General features: G+C 36.4%; 3 protein-coding genes and 1 long non-coding RNA gene across 4 annotated transcripts; 1 reads left to right on the forward strand and 3 right to left on the reverse strand.

Moving 5' to 3' along the window:
• The first annotated feature begins 1,095 nt into the window (after positions 1 to 1,095).
• Positions 1,096 to 1,765, forward strand: LOC148914660 (uncharacterized). The gene is made up of 2 exons (XR_016122974.1): positions 1,096 to 1,333; positions 1,520 to 1,765. It is a non-coding gene; the product is annotated as an uncharacterized LOC148914660 (long non-coding RNA).
• On the reverse strand, positions 1,441 to 3,304 carry ACD2 (accelerated cell death 2 (ACD2)). The gene is made up of 2 exons (XM_008243233.2): positions 2,889 to 3,304; positions 1,441 to 2,242 (listed from the first exon to the last, which is right to left on the reverse strand). The coding sequence occupies exons 1-2, from the start codon at positions 3,240 to 3,242 to the stop codon at positions 1,628 to 1,630; spliced, it is 969 nt and encodes a 322-aa protein (XP_008241455.2). The 5' UTR covers positions 3,243 to 3,304; the 3' UTR covers positions 1,441 to 1,627.
• A 1,057-nt stretch (positions 3,305 to 4,361) lies between these two features.
• Positions 4,362 to 6,682, reverse strand: HSF4 (heat shock factor 4). Its single transcript, XM_008243234.3, has 2 exons — positions 6,062 to 6,682; positions 4,362 to 5,284 (listed from the first exon to the last, which is right to left on the reverse strand). The coding sequence occupies exons 1-2, from the start codon at positions 6,263 to 6,265 to the stop codon at positions 4,628 to 4,630; spliced, it is 861 nt and encodes a 286-aa protein (XP_008241456.2). The 5' UTR covers positions 6,266 to 6,682; the 3' UTR covers positions 4,362 to 4,627.
• Positions 6,683 to 14,979: 8,297 nt separating this feature from the next.
• LOC103339884 (uncharacterized) lies at positions 14,980 to 15,975 on the reverse strand. The gene is made up of 2 exons (XM_008243235.2): positions 15,485 to 15,975; positions 14,980 to 15,327 (listed from the first exon to the last, which is right to left on the reverse strand). Exons 1-2 carry the CDS (start codon positions 15,870 to 15,872, stop codon positions 15,248 to 15,250), a joined length of 468 nt encoding a protein of 155 aa, XP_008241457.1. The 5' UTR covers positions 15,873 to 15,975; the 3' UTR covers positions 14,980 to 15,247.
• Between the last annotated feature and the right edge of the window lie 1,692 nt (positions 15,976 to 17,667).

Genomic DNA, 17,667 nt, shown 5'->3' on the forward strand with positions numbered 1-17,667 from the left:
ACATCGAAACTTCTAGGTTTTTAGAGCAACTCCAGCGGCAAGCCCAGTCAGAGGCTGGGGGGAGAAAAAAAAAAACCCAGTTCTAGCGAGGAGCCCAAGTCCGAGTTTGAATTGGGACCCACGAAGTCGGGTGGCCTCAGGCTAGTTGGCGGGGTGATGTCATTGCTGACGCCAGGTTGGCGTCACCACTCATTTGAATTTTTTTTTTCTGTTGCCACGTGGCGTCATCTGGGTTCTCCAATTTGATTTTTTCATCCAATCCAACGACAACCAATTTTTTTGCAATTGAAATATATTAAAAAAAACTTATTTGAAATTGAAATTCAAATGAAATTTATCTGAAATTTGAATTTTAGATGAAATTTAAATGAATTTGAAACAAAAATTTATCTGAAATTTGAAACCGAAAATCTTATCTGAAAATCTTATCCGAATATTTTATCAGAAAATCTCATCCGAAAATATTCTCCAAATTAATTGTTTAGGTAAACAAATTTGTGGAAAAAATAAAAAATAAAATAGTACTTGCCTTTTGCCATGGCAATCTGAAAGTCTTACTTTTTAGGCATACACTATTCCCGTGAATAGTGTCACATGGCAAGAGTTTCACTGTTGGAATACCCTAAGAGCAACTTCACCCATTTGTCATGGCTAAAAGCAACTGCACCCATTTGCAAGGACATGACATCTGCCGAACCACGTGGGGACTTAAGTCGGTGGTGCATACATGGAAGTACTAGAATGGGATCCACTCCAGCTCGTCGGTCCTTGATACATTTCCGAAAAAGCTCGAGATGTCAATCTCAACGGTTAGGACGTTAGGTGGCTATCATCTGATTTTAATGTACATGAATGGCGCCTAAAAGATGCTAAATGAGAGAGTTGGGACCACAGAGTCTAGAAGCTACATGACCCAGGCCCTTGGCTTTGGGCCTTGTGGTTGAAAACACATTGGATTTTATCACTTTGTGGGGAGAGATTCAACCAAACCAAGCCGGTACCACATAAAATTAGTCGAATTTTCATGAATAATGATATATAAGTTATAACAAATGAAGAAGAAAAAAAGAGAGATGGTAAGTAAATCGCGTGGAAAGAAATGAAACACCACCATTTCAGTTGGATTAATCTCGAAATTTTGATGCGTGGAGACTTTAATGTTTGGTCTCTCTCACATATAAACAAATGAAACACTGTGACTTCAATTGGATCCGAAATAATCTCCAAAAAATTTCCCAGGCTTGCCTCTTGGAGGAAGCTCAAACCACGAAGCTTATGAGTTATGTCACTTCTCTGGAGTTGTGTTGGGTGATTTTATGTGATATGATATGAGGTTAGTTACTATTGGAACTTGGAATGGTTTAGGCAAGAGTGAAAATATTTGTAGCACCATATTTATCTTTTAAAGGCAACAAATGTGGTTATTTGTACAAGTATTCATAGCCCAATCCAAAAGAAGATGATTTCAAGCTAATATTTATACAATTCTCATTGTTTTTTTTCTCTTCTTCAAACTCAGGTAAACACATCAGACTTTGCCAAATCCTTCCTATTAATATCATATCACTGGTATTTGTTATCTTCCACACTGATCAAATGAAGCACATTAATCCCATCCTTGATCTGATCATACCCTATAAACTTCTTTAATGGCACCCAATACTCGATCTGCAGCATCAGGCCCAAACAATCTAGGAAAATTGGACCCCAAATCAATCTCAATAGTCTTCCTCTTGATCAAATCATCCCTCTTCTTTAGGTAAGCCCTCTCATCCTCTTCCACTTCTCTCTTCCCACAAGCACATTTATCCAGCCAAACTCCCAGCACCTCCTTTGCAATGGGACCCACATGGTTCTCTATGATCTCCTCCAGGCTTTGTCCCTGCCCATCAGCCTCCGCTTCAATCCGAACCAAAATGGCTGTTGGTGACACAACACTGCGGATGTATAGCGATGAAGAGAAGTAGGGTTTAGCCTCAGCAAGTTTGTCAAGCCTTTGCCTGGGTGTGTCCAGTTGGGTGTCTTGATAAAATGTTTGCAGGTAGTCAGGGTGGAGGACAAGGTCTTTTCTGGGAGGCAAGTCAAGGATGAGGACCAGGGAGGTTGGGCTGCTCTGGATGAGCTCAAGTAGGAAATTTGGTGCATCTGTGGTCTGGTTCAGATAGGATGAGAGGCTTGTAATGTTCAATGCTCCACCTGTTGGTAGCTCACAGTGCAGCCAACTTCCTAATATGAAATCAACCTGAAACATAAATGTCAATTAACAGGATAAAATTATTCATCCCCAGATCGTGTACATGTAAGAATCAGAAAGTTTATCTACAAACTTCAAGAGCAAAGTCTAAGGTATACATACTAAGTTTTATTTTACTTTTTTGGTATATGGAGTTAGGCAAAAGATTGTTTCGTACCGGCTACTAATATGCAGTACTCGTTACATTGTCGATATTCAGTCAGTATTTTTTTATGCAACTGATATTTAGGGAGGTGCTTTCGAACACAAGACTTTGGATGCAGTGTAATTATCGTAATCACTTGAGCTACAAGCCTTATGACGATGTAGATTCTACGTACTACACTTGTTATATTACATTTTACAATTAAAAATTTAAGGGATGTCCAACTTCAGCCCCAACCCCAAAAAAAGATCCATAAATGAAAGAAATCAACCCAATTTACTCTCATAAAACCCCAACAATCCCTTTTATGTCAAAAGCTAATCACTCATTTTTAAACCCAATTTGCAATGAAGTGTCCAAGTTAGCACCAAATAACCACACATTGTTAAGTAGCATAGGTAATTAATTATATGCATCACCCATGATTTTGTTTGTGGAAAAAAAAAAAAAATTAGAACAAGAAGAAACAGAGGGTTTGAGAAAAATTACAGGGGAGGAGGCGAGGCCGGATCTGATGTGGAGGGAGGCATGGTTGGTGCCAGTCTCGTTCTGATAGTATTGTACGTCAGGAGGGAGGGTACAAGGGAGGAGCTGCGAACCAAGTCGCGTCTCTAACGTCGATACAAGATCAACCATGAGGTTCCTGTGTGGGGCCGACACGTAGGGGAAGTCTGTGAACTTTATTTTGCTCGCTTGGTTGTTAAGGTCCATGGGAGATGATGCGGCGCGGATGCAGGAGGGCCTTGAGAGAAGTGTAGATGAAGGTGAAGAAGAAGCAGGGCGAGGGAAAGAGGAGGAGTGCGGTGGTGGAGTCTGTAAAATGTGGCGGAAGATAGCAGCCATTCATTCAGTGTTCAGTGGTGGTCAGCACAGCGGTGATTGACTTTTGTGATAATCTATGAGTTTCGTGCGATATTTATGTGGACGAAAATATACTTTTAAAAATATATTCATATTTAAATAGTAGAGCCGCGCGGCTAGACGTTTTAAATATTAATATATTTTAACATTATAGCCGCGCGGCTATACGCTTTAATTAGAATTCCAATATTTATTCCATTATTTTCCCGCCACCGATCTCCTGTTCAATTCACTTTCGTTTGTACACAATTCAACGACCTCTCTAAGACGACACCGTTTTTTTTTTTTCAGATTCAATACTTTGCTGCCTTAATAATCGGTGATCTTGTTTTTATTTTAATATATTTTTTTTTTTATACAATGGAATTTTACTTTACATTTTTGACCCCAGGTTTGGATATTGAGCTGAATTGCTTCATTTTCGGAGTTCTCTGTTCTGGTATTCTTCGTTTCCAATCTTTACCCCTTGTTTTGTTGCTGAGAAAGCTGTGGCGAAAATAGAATTGAAAAAGAGAGTTTGAACTTTGGCTACTTTTTGTTGTAATTTGGGTTCTTTCTTACTATAGTTTGTTTTCTCTCAAAATAAAAAACAGAGTTTGAATTGTAATGGTCTCTGTTGCCTTTTTGTTTTTAGGTATAGAAAATTCAACTCTACTTTGCTGAGTACTTGTCTTTGAAGATACTGCATATGCATTTGGAACTGGAGTTTCAAGAATGCCCTCTTTGGATTATAAAATGTGTAGGGGGAGGGGAGGCTACCCCATCCCAAGGTCAATGAGCATATCAAAGCTTCTTTGAGGACTTACAGAGAGAGTCTTAGCTCATTTTTCGGTTTTTATAAATTACTCATCAAGAGAAATTGTCGGCAGTGTAACTCGAACCTAGACCTTGATAGGGATGATAACGACCTTTACCAACTTAACAAACCCTCGTTGGCAATAATGCCCTCTTTAGTTACTCACATTTTGTAGAAAAAAAAAAAATCTAGAATCATCAATCCGAATTCATTTACAAGAAAAGTGGAAAATGATTATGAAATTTCAAATGATGGAGGGCAGAGAGACAGAGACCCTTTGATCTCCACAAGCCCGAGTAGCAGCATTTGTACAGCAAAGCAAACTTCCAATTCAAAAACCATTCATCCTTATTTCAACTACAATATTACACAACCATAACTTTTCTGTCTATTGCTTCTTTACGGAACTACCTTAACCGTTTGGTGTTTCCATATATAAACATGTAAAATATAAACTTCATAAACTTTTCTTTCTTCTACAGTAACAAAGTCTTTCAACATCGTCCGGGCAGGCGCACAGGCCAGCCCCCCTTTTCAGCTAGCTCCGCTTAGCTCGGCTTGCTCAGCTAGCTCAGTTGCACACCTTCCCCCTCTTCAACATCGGCGCGCCGAATTCCGCTCTCTTCATCTTCTTCGCGTAGGTCCCACCAACACCAACCCCAAATTTCTCATCTCGCTCCGTTCTCTTACTCTTCTTCTTCTCGTCCCCTTTCACCCAAACCCCAAACAGCTTCAAGCCCTCTTTTTGTTTTCCGTCGTCGTCGTCATCATCATCATCAGCATCATCTTCATCTTCATCACGGGTGGACACATAGCTTCCTTGCCGCATGATGCGATTGATCTGATCGGGCCCCACTTTCAGGTAATCCATCAGGAAACCCACGAGCTCGTCGCACTGCTTCTTCGTCTGCGCCAGCTCTGAGCTCAAATTCTCGTTCTCCTTCTTTAGTTTCTCGTTCTCGCCCGACAAATCAGACGCTTGACCCATTGCCGCCGTCTCCACCGACCCCGGGTTCTTCGAGTCCGGCGACGACGTCGAAGTCGACGCCATCTCCTCCCCCGAGTTCGATGGAGTCGACGGCCCTCCGGATTTCTCGCTGGCAGTAGCCTTCCCCGGCCCTGCCGTCACCGATTTCCGGCGACGGATTTCGGAGAGGAGCTCCTTCTGCCCTCGCCGGAAGTTGTCGTTCGCGAACTCCCATTGGTCCGGCACCGTCTTTCGAAAGCCCTGTAATTGAAGCAAAACGCACGCTTAGTTAATTGATAATTAAAATTTAACACGTTAACGGAATATTTGATTAATTTTGGAAACTTCGATTTTCCGCCGTCGTATTTGGAAAAATGGAGGCAGATGGGCCACGTTTGCAATTTTTTATATTATTGAGTTGCACAACCGATTTATTTTTTTCTTTCTTCTAGATCCTACTATCTTACAATTTACATAAAATAATTTTGCATAATTGATGTCATCTTTGATTAATATAAATGTTTTTTACAGAAAAATCAACCATAATTTTTTTTTTCTTATCTAAAAAAATACTTAGTCGCAGTTTCCCCGTTAATGGATTGATAATTATTTGTATTTTATTCCTGGTCACAATTTCAACACCAACAAAAAATGGAAAGGCTCAGCCAATACCCAGTTGCAAATAAACAATTGTATTGACCATTGGCAATTATTTTCAACGTTTTTCTTTTTCCTTTTTAAATTGCCAAGAAAGCTTCACCAACTATTTTTAAAAAAATAATAAGAATCTCTATGGAAAATTTTCAATTTCTAGTTTTGATCTCATCTTTGGAACTAATATGTAATATTGAACATATATTGGCGCAAATGTAAAAACAGTAAATTTAAAAATAAAATAAAAAACCAAACCAATGTAATTTAAGATGATAAATAACACTAAATTTCGTTTGGTGTAGACTACTCGCCTAATCCTCTAAGACATAATTTGGTTTTGTACTCGCAAAAATAAAAGGTAAATAACGGAAATTAATTACTCACATAGGTGTTAAGCTGGCGGACGAAGCTTGAGAAATTGTTGTGCTTGAAATATTTAGGCAACATATCCCTGGCAAAATCCACAGTCTTCCAAACAACAAACGTTGTCCCGCTTTCGTTCCACGAGATGACATCGTCCCAGCTCGGATCGTCCACCAACTGATACGTCTTGGTCAAAAACGGCGCCGGAACGGACCTTTGCGCCATCTTCAACCGATGGATGCAGAAAGAAAAAAAAGATATAATAACACGGACACAAAAAGTGAAAAAAAAAAAACTTTGGTTACAAATGTAATTGAGCTAGCAAAACCCACAACCGCTTTTGGTTTTGGGGATTGATTGAACTAATGGGTTAGTTTGGTTAGGAATTTAGGATGAGGAGGAGGGATTAGGACAACTAAAAAGGAGAAGGGCAGTGAGGAACTCCCAGCCCCAGCAGTAAAACCCAGAGAGGAAGAAGCGAGACAGGACGGTGTTGGTTCGGGCTTTGCCTCTACCAGCTTCCATGGCGATGGCGGTTTTGGGGTGGAAGCAAAACCAAGACCATAACTCTTGTTTCAGTTTCTTTCTCAAGGCTCAAACAAAAGCTAAGCAAATGCAAACTCTTATCTACCGCATTCGTGTACGTGTGTGTCTCTTATAAAGGAGGAAGAGGCCACAACAAAATTAAAGAAAGTAACGCGGGTTCTAGAAATTTTTAGAAACCAACACTTTCTTCCTTATAAATATAATATAAAATGGTACGGTAATTAATTTTTTTCTTTTTTTGCTAGATTTATGTTTGAATCTAATACTTATCTCGTCAGGACTCCGAAGAAATTATAGATTTGTACTGTATTACTATGTTTTCATTGAAAATATATCATATGTCATTTTTTAAAAATAAATATTAATTTTCTTTTACTGCTGGATGAAATACTTTGTTTTTAACTTTAAAATATATATTTTTTATTTTAAAAAAGAAAGAACTCAAAGAAGCCGCCGGAAACCAACTCACACAGCCACCCAACCCAATGGCCCATGGATTAAGAAAATAAAAATTAAGAAAGCAAGCTCATTTAGGGAAGTACTATTAGTTAGTTGACGTGGTGGTACAATATTACTGACTAATAACATGATATAAATGCACATTAAAAAGTGAAGTGTCTGAATAGAACGCATGAGTGACTCGTCGAAATGCATATAATTTAGACATTTTATTCAAATGTTTCATATATAATGTTTTGATAATAAAATTATGATGTAAATGCATTTTATTTGAGTTTTTTTCTTTTTAAAAAGGATAATCTTTTTAATAACGGATAGCTAACGAATTTAGTTGATCTAATGAGTTGAATATTCATTCAATATTTATTATAATTAAATTTCTAAGTACCCGTTTGACATTGCTTATTTGGGGTAATAACTGATGCTAAAACTTGAACCGTAACCTTTTATGAAAGAGCAATCTAAATTTAATTTAGGATTTAGATTCATAAGATAACATCATAAAAATTTTACCTTCCTACATTTTGTGATAGATTTGATATATATATATATATATATATATATATATTAAAGAAACCCCACCACACGAACCCCACTTTAGTCGTGTTTCAAAGATGAGATAATTAAAAGTGCTTGGCTTAGGACAAAGGGACCAACAACACGCTTTTTCTTTCTTGAAGAAAATGATGAGAGAGGTGGATCCATTTTAATATATATCTCTAATGGGAATATAGGTGGGAGTTCTTTGATCGCTTCTTTCTTCCTTGAGGGGGAAGCTTCTACTCCATTTCTTAAGATTAGAGAGTGGTCGTCGATCTCTCACTTGCATCAATCATCTCCGTCCACGTGGCATTCACCGTTTTTTTTTTTAACTTTAAACAATGTGTAGAGAGACTTTAGAAGAAGAAGAAGAAAGAAGCATTTTGCTTGAGCAGGACAAGAATAACAGGTTTAAGTATAGAATTATATTGGCCAACAAGTCGATCAAGAGCCTTTTTCTCTCCTCACCTAACTCCTTCAAACTTTGATTAATTTCTTCCTTTCTTCGTTACCCTTTTTTAAAATAAAAAAAATTTCCCGTGATCGAGAGACTTTCATGCACAGGGATAGTATTTTTTGCTATTCCCGACCAATAGCGCAATAACACGATAGATAACTTTTTCACATATTATTGCATTATTAGTCAAAAATAGCAAAATAATGTTATCCCTATTATAAGAAAGTTTTTCTGCTTGTGACCGTCCAAACAAATAGTTGTTGTTGAAACTTTAAAGAATAAAAGCAAAAAGTTAACCTTAATATCCAATCTGAATTATTTGCCAAAAGAAAAAATCTAATTTGATTTATATAGTATAGTTTTATTAAACTAAATGAAAACAAAAGCTCACACACCACAAAAAAACATATATAAAAGATTTTTAAAAGTAAAATCAAAATTTGAGGAGTGTAAAATGATTTTTTAAGATGTATAATGATATATTGTTAGTCATAAGACACCTCTTTCCTCTTTCTTTTAAAACTTAATATATTTTAGTGCCTCGATGGATTTTTAAAGGAAGATATAAGTATTTGGAGGGAGGGAGATTTCACATCTATATTTTAATATCTTATCTTTCTAATTAACAACAAACAGCCTAACGACATCTAGCTACTGCATAGTTTGATGTTCCAATTACTTCAAATATATATATATATATATATATTATTGTAACTACTTGGTTATCTTTTACCTAACAAATAAAAGGATCCATTTAATCAAAGAGGAAAATAACAGGAGAAAATGCTTTGCTCTGTGGGCCCGACTTTTGGAAAAGTTTAGAAAATTAATTACCTCACTAGCATAATGTAAAGGAAAATATTTCCCTAATTACTAATAAGTAGGAGTTCCTACATTCCTGCCAATAACAGTGTGATATGCGTGCAAAAAAATTTCTTTATGTATTTTTAATAAATTATTTTTGCATATGTGTCAAACTGTGATTCGTATGAAGGAGGAGTATCTCCTTCTCATTACCGGTAAGGAGATACTCCTCCTTACCATAAAGAGGCAAACAATATCCTAATGTAAAATAGATTACCAAACACCTTTGACCCATTAAACCATGGGTATTAGGGTTTAGTGAGAGAGGTCTTCTTTCGTAAGTTAAGCTGCCGACATGTCACGAATCAATGATTAGATACTTATCTTTATCAGGTTCATCTGTCTAAATGAATACATTGAGTGTTTTTGTGAATTAATGCAGACAACCTTATCAATAGCCTAAGTAACTTCATGTCGAAGTTAGATTGCAATGGATCTTTTGTGGATGATTTTAAAACCTGTAAGAAACCAAAAATGAATGGATATATATATATATATATACACACGATGTTATACATATTAAATTTTATTGGGAAAATTATATTTGTAATTTTTTTTTATTATTGATAAAACGATATTCTAAACAACTCTAATGTATAATAAATATATATTTTTTCAATTTACGATCTTAGCGCTGGAGGGGGTTGTTTTATACTCTCTTTTTTTTGCGTGTTTACCGACTGGGATATGGTAGAATAATAACAAAAATTGGTGAAGTACACAACTTCGAAGAACAAATTTTCAACATCAAAATTTATTTCCCGTACCAATCATGAACAACAAAGATCATACTGGAGAAGTTTTCTTCAACGAAAAGTATAACTACAATTAGAATTTTGTCAAGGAGAAGGTTGATGAAAACGACAGCCATGTAGCTCTAGGTGATAAAAATCATGTGGCACAAAAACAATTCTGTAGCTGTCACAGTTTAGAATTGAAGAAGCAGCCCAGCCTTCGTTTTCCAGGAGCTGAATAATCTTTGATAAATCTTAGAATGGTAGCCTAATATATGGCGTGAAGTAGACGAAGCCTCACGTATTCATATTTTCATTTCATGCTACGACAAACTTTGGAATTTTGTCACAGAAAATATTGACTGCCTGCATCTCTCCGCCCTTCCATTTGACTTGAATGACCCTGTGACCAAACGACAAAGCCTCACATATGAAATTTTCAAGAGATTTAAAGCGGTGTGTTTTTTTTCTTCTTCTTCACTTCTCTCATTGTTCATCTACCTGTCTCAAATTTCTTCCGTATCTTTTTTCCTCTCGATAGGTCTCTTTTTCTTAACAATGACATTGGTTTGTCAAAAGCGTGTTTGTCTTTCCTAGTGTTGACACTTTATTTCTTTGGTGCGTTTACACCAAATCGGTAAAAGTTTTTTTTTTTGGGGGGGTGTTTGAGTCAATACTTTTGGAAATTTAAAAGCACAAAGAAAAAATTTAATAGGATTAGTATTATGAAAATAAAACTGGCGATTTATGTATTGGGTTTCAAAAAATTCTTTACGCAAGAGATACTATATTTTCTAAGAAATGAACATAATGTTTATTTTTATGAGAATGAATACGTTGACGGATTAAAAGACGAGATTGATTGATTGACATGTTATTATTTCAACGGTTAAAAACACGGTGTTTTGGTAGACAACCGGTTTTTATTGACTCTTTTTTAGATAGTACTAAAGTTCCCTCAATCCTGGCGACATGATTGACTATATGTTATGGTACAATTGTTGTTTGAGCTCAAATTTTAGGTTTTAATTCTCGAATTTTGAGTATTGAAAGTTAAACCTAAAATAACTAATAAGAATCAGATGCCAAATACGTAGAGAGAAAAAAAGGGAGTTAAAGTTGTTGATGGCTGCGTTCCATAAGACAAGTCTCACGTAGATTCATAAGAAGTTAGGGATGGGATAGAAGAATTATTTTGGGGTTGGGAGGTAAAAGAAGCGAGAGAGTAAACGATTTGGTCAATTTCAACAACTTTCATAATTTAAGGAACATACACATTTTGTATTGTACACCAAACGTACGTAGAGATGAACTTGTTCCTCCCAATTCAAGGAAAGTGGCCTCTCGCATCACTCAATCAAACTGTTGAAACACTAGGTATATAATTTAAATGGAAGTCATTTTCATAGACCCAACATTTGCATGCGCTTGTCGAATGGGGCAGGGCCAGCCATCGATCGTAGGGTTTTGTTGACACCATAAAGGCTCATAATTAAATTATTCTTTCTTCCTTCCTAAGCCTGCTGGCTATGGCTCCTGTTTTGTAGGCGTCCAGAACTTGCAAGAAGCATTGAAATTTCATACTCAAGCAGTCAAAGAGACGACCAGTTTAAATAAATACACACAAATATCATTAAGTTCCGGATGTCCGAATGTTATTCGCACGTCCGCATAAGAGAGTTTCTATATATATATTTAGTTAGGGGAGCAGATTATGACCATTGAAACAGTCATGTTTTAGACTGACGTGCCCTGAGGTACATACATGGTCTATTTCGATTGTTTTTATATATAGTTTAAGTGTAAAAATAAAATATGGAACGTTTCCTTAGGTCACAGAATAGATGAATTTTTCAAATTTAATTAGTCATTTGAATGAATCGTAGTAGCTAGCTGTAATTGTAAGCATGTAACGGAATTTCAAAACATTTTTCAGACGCGTCTTTGAATAGCAAATAGCCTTCATCACGACCATCTTGTAAGTTTCACGTTTTTAACTGGCGAAGTTGAACTAACATGCGGGAAGCTTGATTTTAAACAATTCGATCATCATCTTCTAGTTAACACGCATTGAGAGTCTAGAAAAGAGGCAACCTATCAATCCATTTCAATACGAAGACAAAAAATTGGGACGAAAGTTCAAAGATCTATCCAACTTATCATATTCCTGCGACAAGAAATTCAACTTTTTATAGATTATTTTTCTGAAATTGTAAACTAGAAGAAAATATAATATATATATATATATATATATATATATATTGTCAGCCATTTGGAAGTTTGTTTGAGTAGATTTTTTGGTGCTATGCCTGGTTCCAAAGGAATAAACAAGGAGCGAATGTCAACTCACACCAACTTTGAAAGCTTGAGAAAAGGATTTAAGCCCTTTACAATTAGCAATTTGGCTCTATTTATTAGCAACTTGAGCAATTTATATATACAAGGAAATTGAAATATTATGTTTGCTTAACTTTGAATCTGTGCCGTTGATTGCAAAGAAAAAAAATATCAATGTCAAATCAATAGGAAAGTTCCATTGGTAGATAGTCACACATCATGGATTGTCAAATTGTCAATTAAAACTATTGACATTCAGAAATATGTCTTAATGTATAATTTTGACAAACAATACAATGAGATAAGAGTATTCACAATGAATTTTGATTTAGAAATATGTCTCACAAAGGAGATGTGAAAAACTCTAATAAAAGGAAAGCTACATAGAAAACTCAAGGGTCTTTGCGACTTATTCCAAACACGAAGAAATCTTAAAAAAAGATGATGGTAGAGATCCAACACCGAAACGCAGGTAGAGATCCGACGTCGAGACACATCCGCATGTGATGAGTTGAGGAAAATCATAACAAAACAAAGACAAATAGAGAAAACTTTATGTCTTTAAAAATAGGAGAATAGATGATAAGGGAGGAAGGGAGAAGGGGAGAGGGGAGGAAGAACAATGGAGTCCTCCCCCCTTAAAATAAAAAAGGCTCTATAATATTTTTTGGAAAAGAGGGAGTTAGGATTTTTGGGAGTCCACTCCCACTAATTCATTTAGCAAGAGTTTATTTATTTATTTTATACCAACACTGATTTTAACAGAACAATAATTTTAGTCTACTATCAAGAATGGATCTTAAAGGGCAGAAAGATGAACTGCTACACGACATAGACGCACACACTGGTCTCTTCGTTTTTGGGCCCTAGCAAGAAACTTAAATATATTTCAATGCTTTTGGTTTGCTTGGGTCTATTGTAACTTTGTGTCTCTTATCAAAACCCAAAAAGAACAAGTGTGTTTCTCAAATGCACATGCTCTGGATATGCATTTTGATTCGGATTTGGACAAGGAAAGCAAGGAGTACTTTTCTTTCCACTCATGACATTTGGAAGGCAAACTTAAAAACAATTGGGTTATATATACCTCTTTGTAATTGATATCACTGGTCAGAGTTATCGTCAATTGTAAGCATATAGAGAAAAACTTACATGTATCGGATTGTATATCTTTTTTTTTTTCTCAAATGAAACGTTATATGACATGAGAGATGCTGCCGGGTTATGTAACCCAATAAACCTTATGGAACACTTACGTAAGAAATTAAACAGCTGCATGGACAGAGAAAAAAGAAGATAGTAACATAGCATATAATAGAAAAGGTGGGATCATAATTTGCTTCCCAAAAAGTTAAAACTTAAAGACCTAGCTAGGAAAGTAAGAACCATCCCTGATTCCCCTCCCTCTGTCACCTGAGAAAGAACTTAGATCGTATGGCTATGGGCAATCATGTATATGACCTAATAATCAAACGCATGTGCTCGCTTGAACTCGACAACATGCTGTGCAGTGCAGGTGTGTTAGCTAGTGTACAACGTTATTGTGCTGTAGAATTGGGGAGGAAGAAATATGATAGCCTATTGTTCTTGAGTTTTATGATTATACAGGTCCACATGGTTGGCCCACAACGGGCAAATATTAGTTGGAAACCTTGATGAATGGGCCACTTATGGTTGACAACACTTGATTGCTCGTATCAATATTCAAGGCCTTTTCATTTTGTTAAACGGGTTCGAGATGTTATGTTGTTAAATTATAATTTTGAAATTAATTTTATTTTAATGGTGTTTTTTTTTTCTTACTTTAAAAAGTCTTAAATTCGATTTCTCTTTCTCGTTTACGAGGTGAAAAAAATCTTTAAAAAATAACATTTTTCATGTTTTGAATTGGAGATCCCATTTTCAGTCAGTCACTGTATGATTTATACATAAAGGGCAATTGAATTGTGCATGTTTTTAGTATTCTTTTGCCATGATAAGGACCAGGCTTAGTGCTTTTGGTGGTGCTTGTTGGAGCCAGCTATCTGTTGCACATGTCACCAAATCAGATTGACATCGACAAGCTCTATTAGTGCTAATCCTTTTTTCTTTCCTTTTTTTTAAGTGCAGATTATCTTTTATTTTAGTCGTACATGTTGAAATATCGACTAGCTCTTATTCTAGTCATATGTTTCTTTTTAATGTTAAATATTTAAGTACCGACTAACTCTTATCCGTATTACCCGACCGACCAACTCTTATTCTAGTCATATTTCTCTTTTTAATATTAAAAAAGATCTCAAGTTTGTATTACCCTAACCTCAATTGTCGGATGGAAAACATAAAAACAAAACACAAAAGTTAAAGTGAATGAATATCTTTTTAAGGTAACTTGCATTTTGATTTAACACTAAACTCTATCATCCCAATTAAAATATTGTTTTAAGATATCTTAAACTTTACTGGATAAACATGAAAGTTCAACATATGAAGAGAATCTTCTTCAGCGGTTCCACTTCATTGCCTTCCCCTTCAAGAAATAATACGAGCCGAGCTGTATCCATTAAAAGTATGACAGATGGGAACTTTCTTGTTCAGTTTCCTTAGTTAAATCTCGAAAAAGTGAAAAGACAAATTTATCATTCTTTAACAACCCCTTGAACCTTCTAGTCTTAAGAAGGGTAGGGATGAGAATGAGATACTATTTACTAAATTCGATACACCACCTCAACATGTCTCGTGATATCTTGAACAACGGAATGTTCTAGAAAAAAAAAACGCTAATTCAAACAAGAATATTCTTCATTGCATTATAAAAGACATGTTTTATTAGGCGTGTAGTGTGTATTATATAAGTTGTCAAAAGGAAATTACAGAACCTATTCGATCAAAGTACAAGACACAAACATTCAAACAAAGCGTCTAATTTGACCATTTTTACATCTGGGTTCAGACACAACACAAGTCTTGTACTAAATACCAAATAAGAAACCCAAAAAAAAAAAAAAAATAGAGCAGACAAATGGAATAGAACATAGCGAAATTACCAATTAAAGAAACCAAAAGCAAAAGGTCAATCCATCCCAGTACAAGAAGTTGGTTCACATTACAACTACTGTTTGAAAAGAAAAAAAAAAAAATTAATCCCTCCTAATTATTATTATTAATCCATCAAAGTCTGTGGGAAATTGGAAGATCACAGTCAATAATCACAGACCAAGTTTTTGACGTTGATGTTTGGTTACATTCATAACTCCGGTTTGGTTTGGTTACATTCATTAATCAATCAGCTCAAGAACTCTGCCTCACCGTGCAAGCAACCACCTGGGCCCACTGCCTCAACCGCGCCTTCACCGTCTGCGGCGTATCTCCTTCAACCCCATTTCCATTTTCCCGGGAAACAAACAGAAAATCAGATTCATAACCCCAAAAAAATTAAAGTAAAGAACTGAACTTGATCCAAAATCAGATGGAAAATCAAAAAATAAACGCAACCCTGTTTTTGGAATCGCATGAAAATACACATACCGGGTCCGAAGATTGTATGCGGGCTGTCCACGGGGGAGGGCACCGAGTCGCACTCGGACGGGGTTGGCGAAAACGAGGACGTTGGGGTCGTCGTAGACTTGTGAGATACCGAGTCGTAATAACTCTTGTTAACCGCGTAGTAAAGTCCCAAAGCGGGCAGGGTGTCGGCGAGCCGCTGATCCGACTCGGGGGAGTTAAACCCGAACCCGAGTTCGATGCAGGCTTTCAACTCGTCGAGGTCTTCGTCAGTGACGCTCTTGCTACGCTGGAGCTTCGATCTGCCATTGATCTTCTTGCGGCGGTGCCATGCCTCGTCTCGGTAGGCGTCAGGGGACCAGGAGTGCTGCTTGTAGAGCGGCGGAGGAGGCGGCGCGTGCGGTTCAGACATGGGCTCAGCCACCACCCCACGCGTGGTGGGGGGTCAGAGGGACCTCGCGCGCTGGGGCTTTGGGGGAGCGCTTATGCGCTTGTTTGGCGTTTTTGGTTAATTTGATGAGGAGGAGGGTTTATATGGGAAGGAAGGAATGAAGGGAAGGTGAGGTGAGGTGGGACCCAGTAGTGTTAGAGACTTTGCTTTGGTTGGTCCGCGTCATCATGACCTGTTCCTTCCCTTTTTCACTCGTTTTCTTATTTTTTATTTATTTATTAAAAAAAATTATAGAGTTTCGGTGATTTTTCTGTTTGCTTCGCGGGAAAATGTTCTGACGTTACTAAAGGAAAGACATTGCAAAAACCAATGTTTGTGATGGAGCCAAGACAAGAAGTTAAATGGTTATGCCCAGAGGATATGAACGTAATCCCCAATACCTAACACAAATGGTCTTTTGTGTTGACTCGTTGTGCTGGCAATTATCACTCTAATAGTCTTACGACTAAAATTAAAAAGATGCGAGCTAGTCACATCTTAAGTCAATCACGCACTATCATATATGTACTTTTAACTTTCTCACAATATATTGTGTGATTGCAAGCTGGGTGGCTTTAGCTTGAGGGTGGGGGTATTTGGATGACTTGGCGCACACGACGGAAAGGGGATGCTTAAATTGGTGCAGTAGTTTATGACATTAAAAGTAACATATGAATCAGTTTAGTTTAGTTTCATTTTAATGTTCATATATTGCATTAGTTTTATTTCACTTTCATGATAGGAGTGGGTAGCAAGGTTGCTCACACAAATTTAAAACCATCATCCCTTTTTTTTTTGGGAGTTTCACTAAAACACCCAAAATCGAGGTTGAAATTATAAAAAAATCCAACACCCAAAACACTTTATAAACACACTCAAAACCCATCATTATACACACTCAAAACCCATTTATAAACACACCCAAAAAGTTGACTTTGGGGTTAATTTTGGGTGTGTTTCTATGTTTAAATAGTGCTTGGGTTTTTTTATAAATACATGTCTAGGATTGGGTTTATTTATAAATTTGTATTTTTTTTTTGTGGCTTTTTGTTTTAAGAATGCTATACATATTTTTCTCCGAAACTTTCAACTTGATCGAAGATGAACTCGGTCAATTTATGAGATGATGGTTAATGATGATTATGATAATACATGAGGAGAGGAGGAGGAGGAGCTGACTTGTATAGTTTGGTTGACAGACAAAGCACGCCATAATAATTAATTCACAATTTGTGCTTACGTTTGTTTCCCCACTTGTATACTCAAGAGTATCCATCGATAAGAAAACGGGCAAATATCTCACAAGTTAAGCTTGAGTTAGCTTAATCTTCACATTAATATACTAGTAACTATATATATAATCAAACTTAATCTATAAAACGTCAATTACTTCACGTCCAGCACTGCAAGAGGTTGCTGTCTGTCAGGCCCTGGAGGCTTAAGTTCCAGATAAACAATAGATTAATTGTTAAATTAATTTTATGTCACAATTCCTAATTTTTTAATCTATATATTATATACATAATGTGATACATGCAACCGACCTAGGTTCAAAATTAATAACAATAATAATGTATGACATATGTGCTTGATATTTAGGTTTGTATATTGACCCAGAAAGCATGGGCAAAACGACATCATATAAGAGGGGTGGATGCCATGCTTGTTTTTTTTTTTTTTTTTAATTTTATTCTTGACCAACAAGCAGAATGGAAGGTGGTTTTCTTTTTCTTCTAAACCAATTTTCTTCTAAATCATGATGATTATTTTTTAATTG

Source organism: Prunus mume, linkage group LG8, assembly GCF_029339155.1.
Source record: "Prunus mume cultivar Tortuosa linkage group LG8, ASM2933915v1, whole genome shotgun sequence".
Taxonomy (NCBI): domain Eukaryota; kingdom Viridiplantae; phylum Streptophyta; class Magnoliopsida; order Rosales; family Rosaceae; genus Prunus; species Prunus mume.

Excerpts from the sequence above, each read along its gene's own strand:
- ACD2 (XM_008243233.2), bottom strand. The coding sequence starts at position 3,242 with ATGGCTGCTATCTTCCGCCACATTTTACAGACTCCACCACCGCACTCC. Across the intron at positions 2,243-2,888 it reads CCGGCCTCGCCTCCTCCCCT|GTTGATTTCATATTAGGAAG; the intron begins GTAATTTTTCTC and ends TTTATGTTTCAG.
- HSF4 (XM_008243234.3), bottom strand. The coding sequence starts at position 6,265 with ATGGCGCAAAGGTCCGTTCCGGCGCCGTTTTTGACCAAGACGTATCAG. Across the intron at positions 5,285-6,061 it reads TCCGCCAGCTTAACACCTAT|GGCTTTCGAAAGACGGTGCC; the intron begins GTGAGTAATTAA and ends CTTCAATTACAG.
- LOC103339884 (XM_008243235.2), bottom strand. The coding sequence starts at position 15,872 with ATGTCTGAACCGCACGCGCCGCCTCCTCCGCCGCTCTACAAGCAGCAC. Across the intron at positions 15,328-15,484 it reads GCATACAATCTTCGGACCCG|GAGATACGCCGCAGACGGTG; the intron begins GTATGTGTATTT and ends ATGGGGTTGAAG.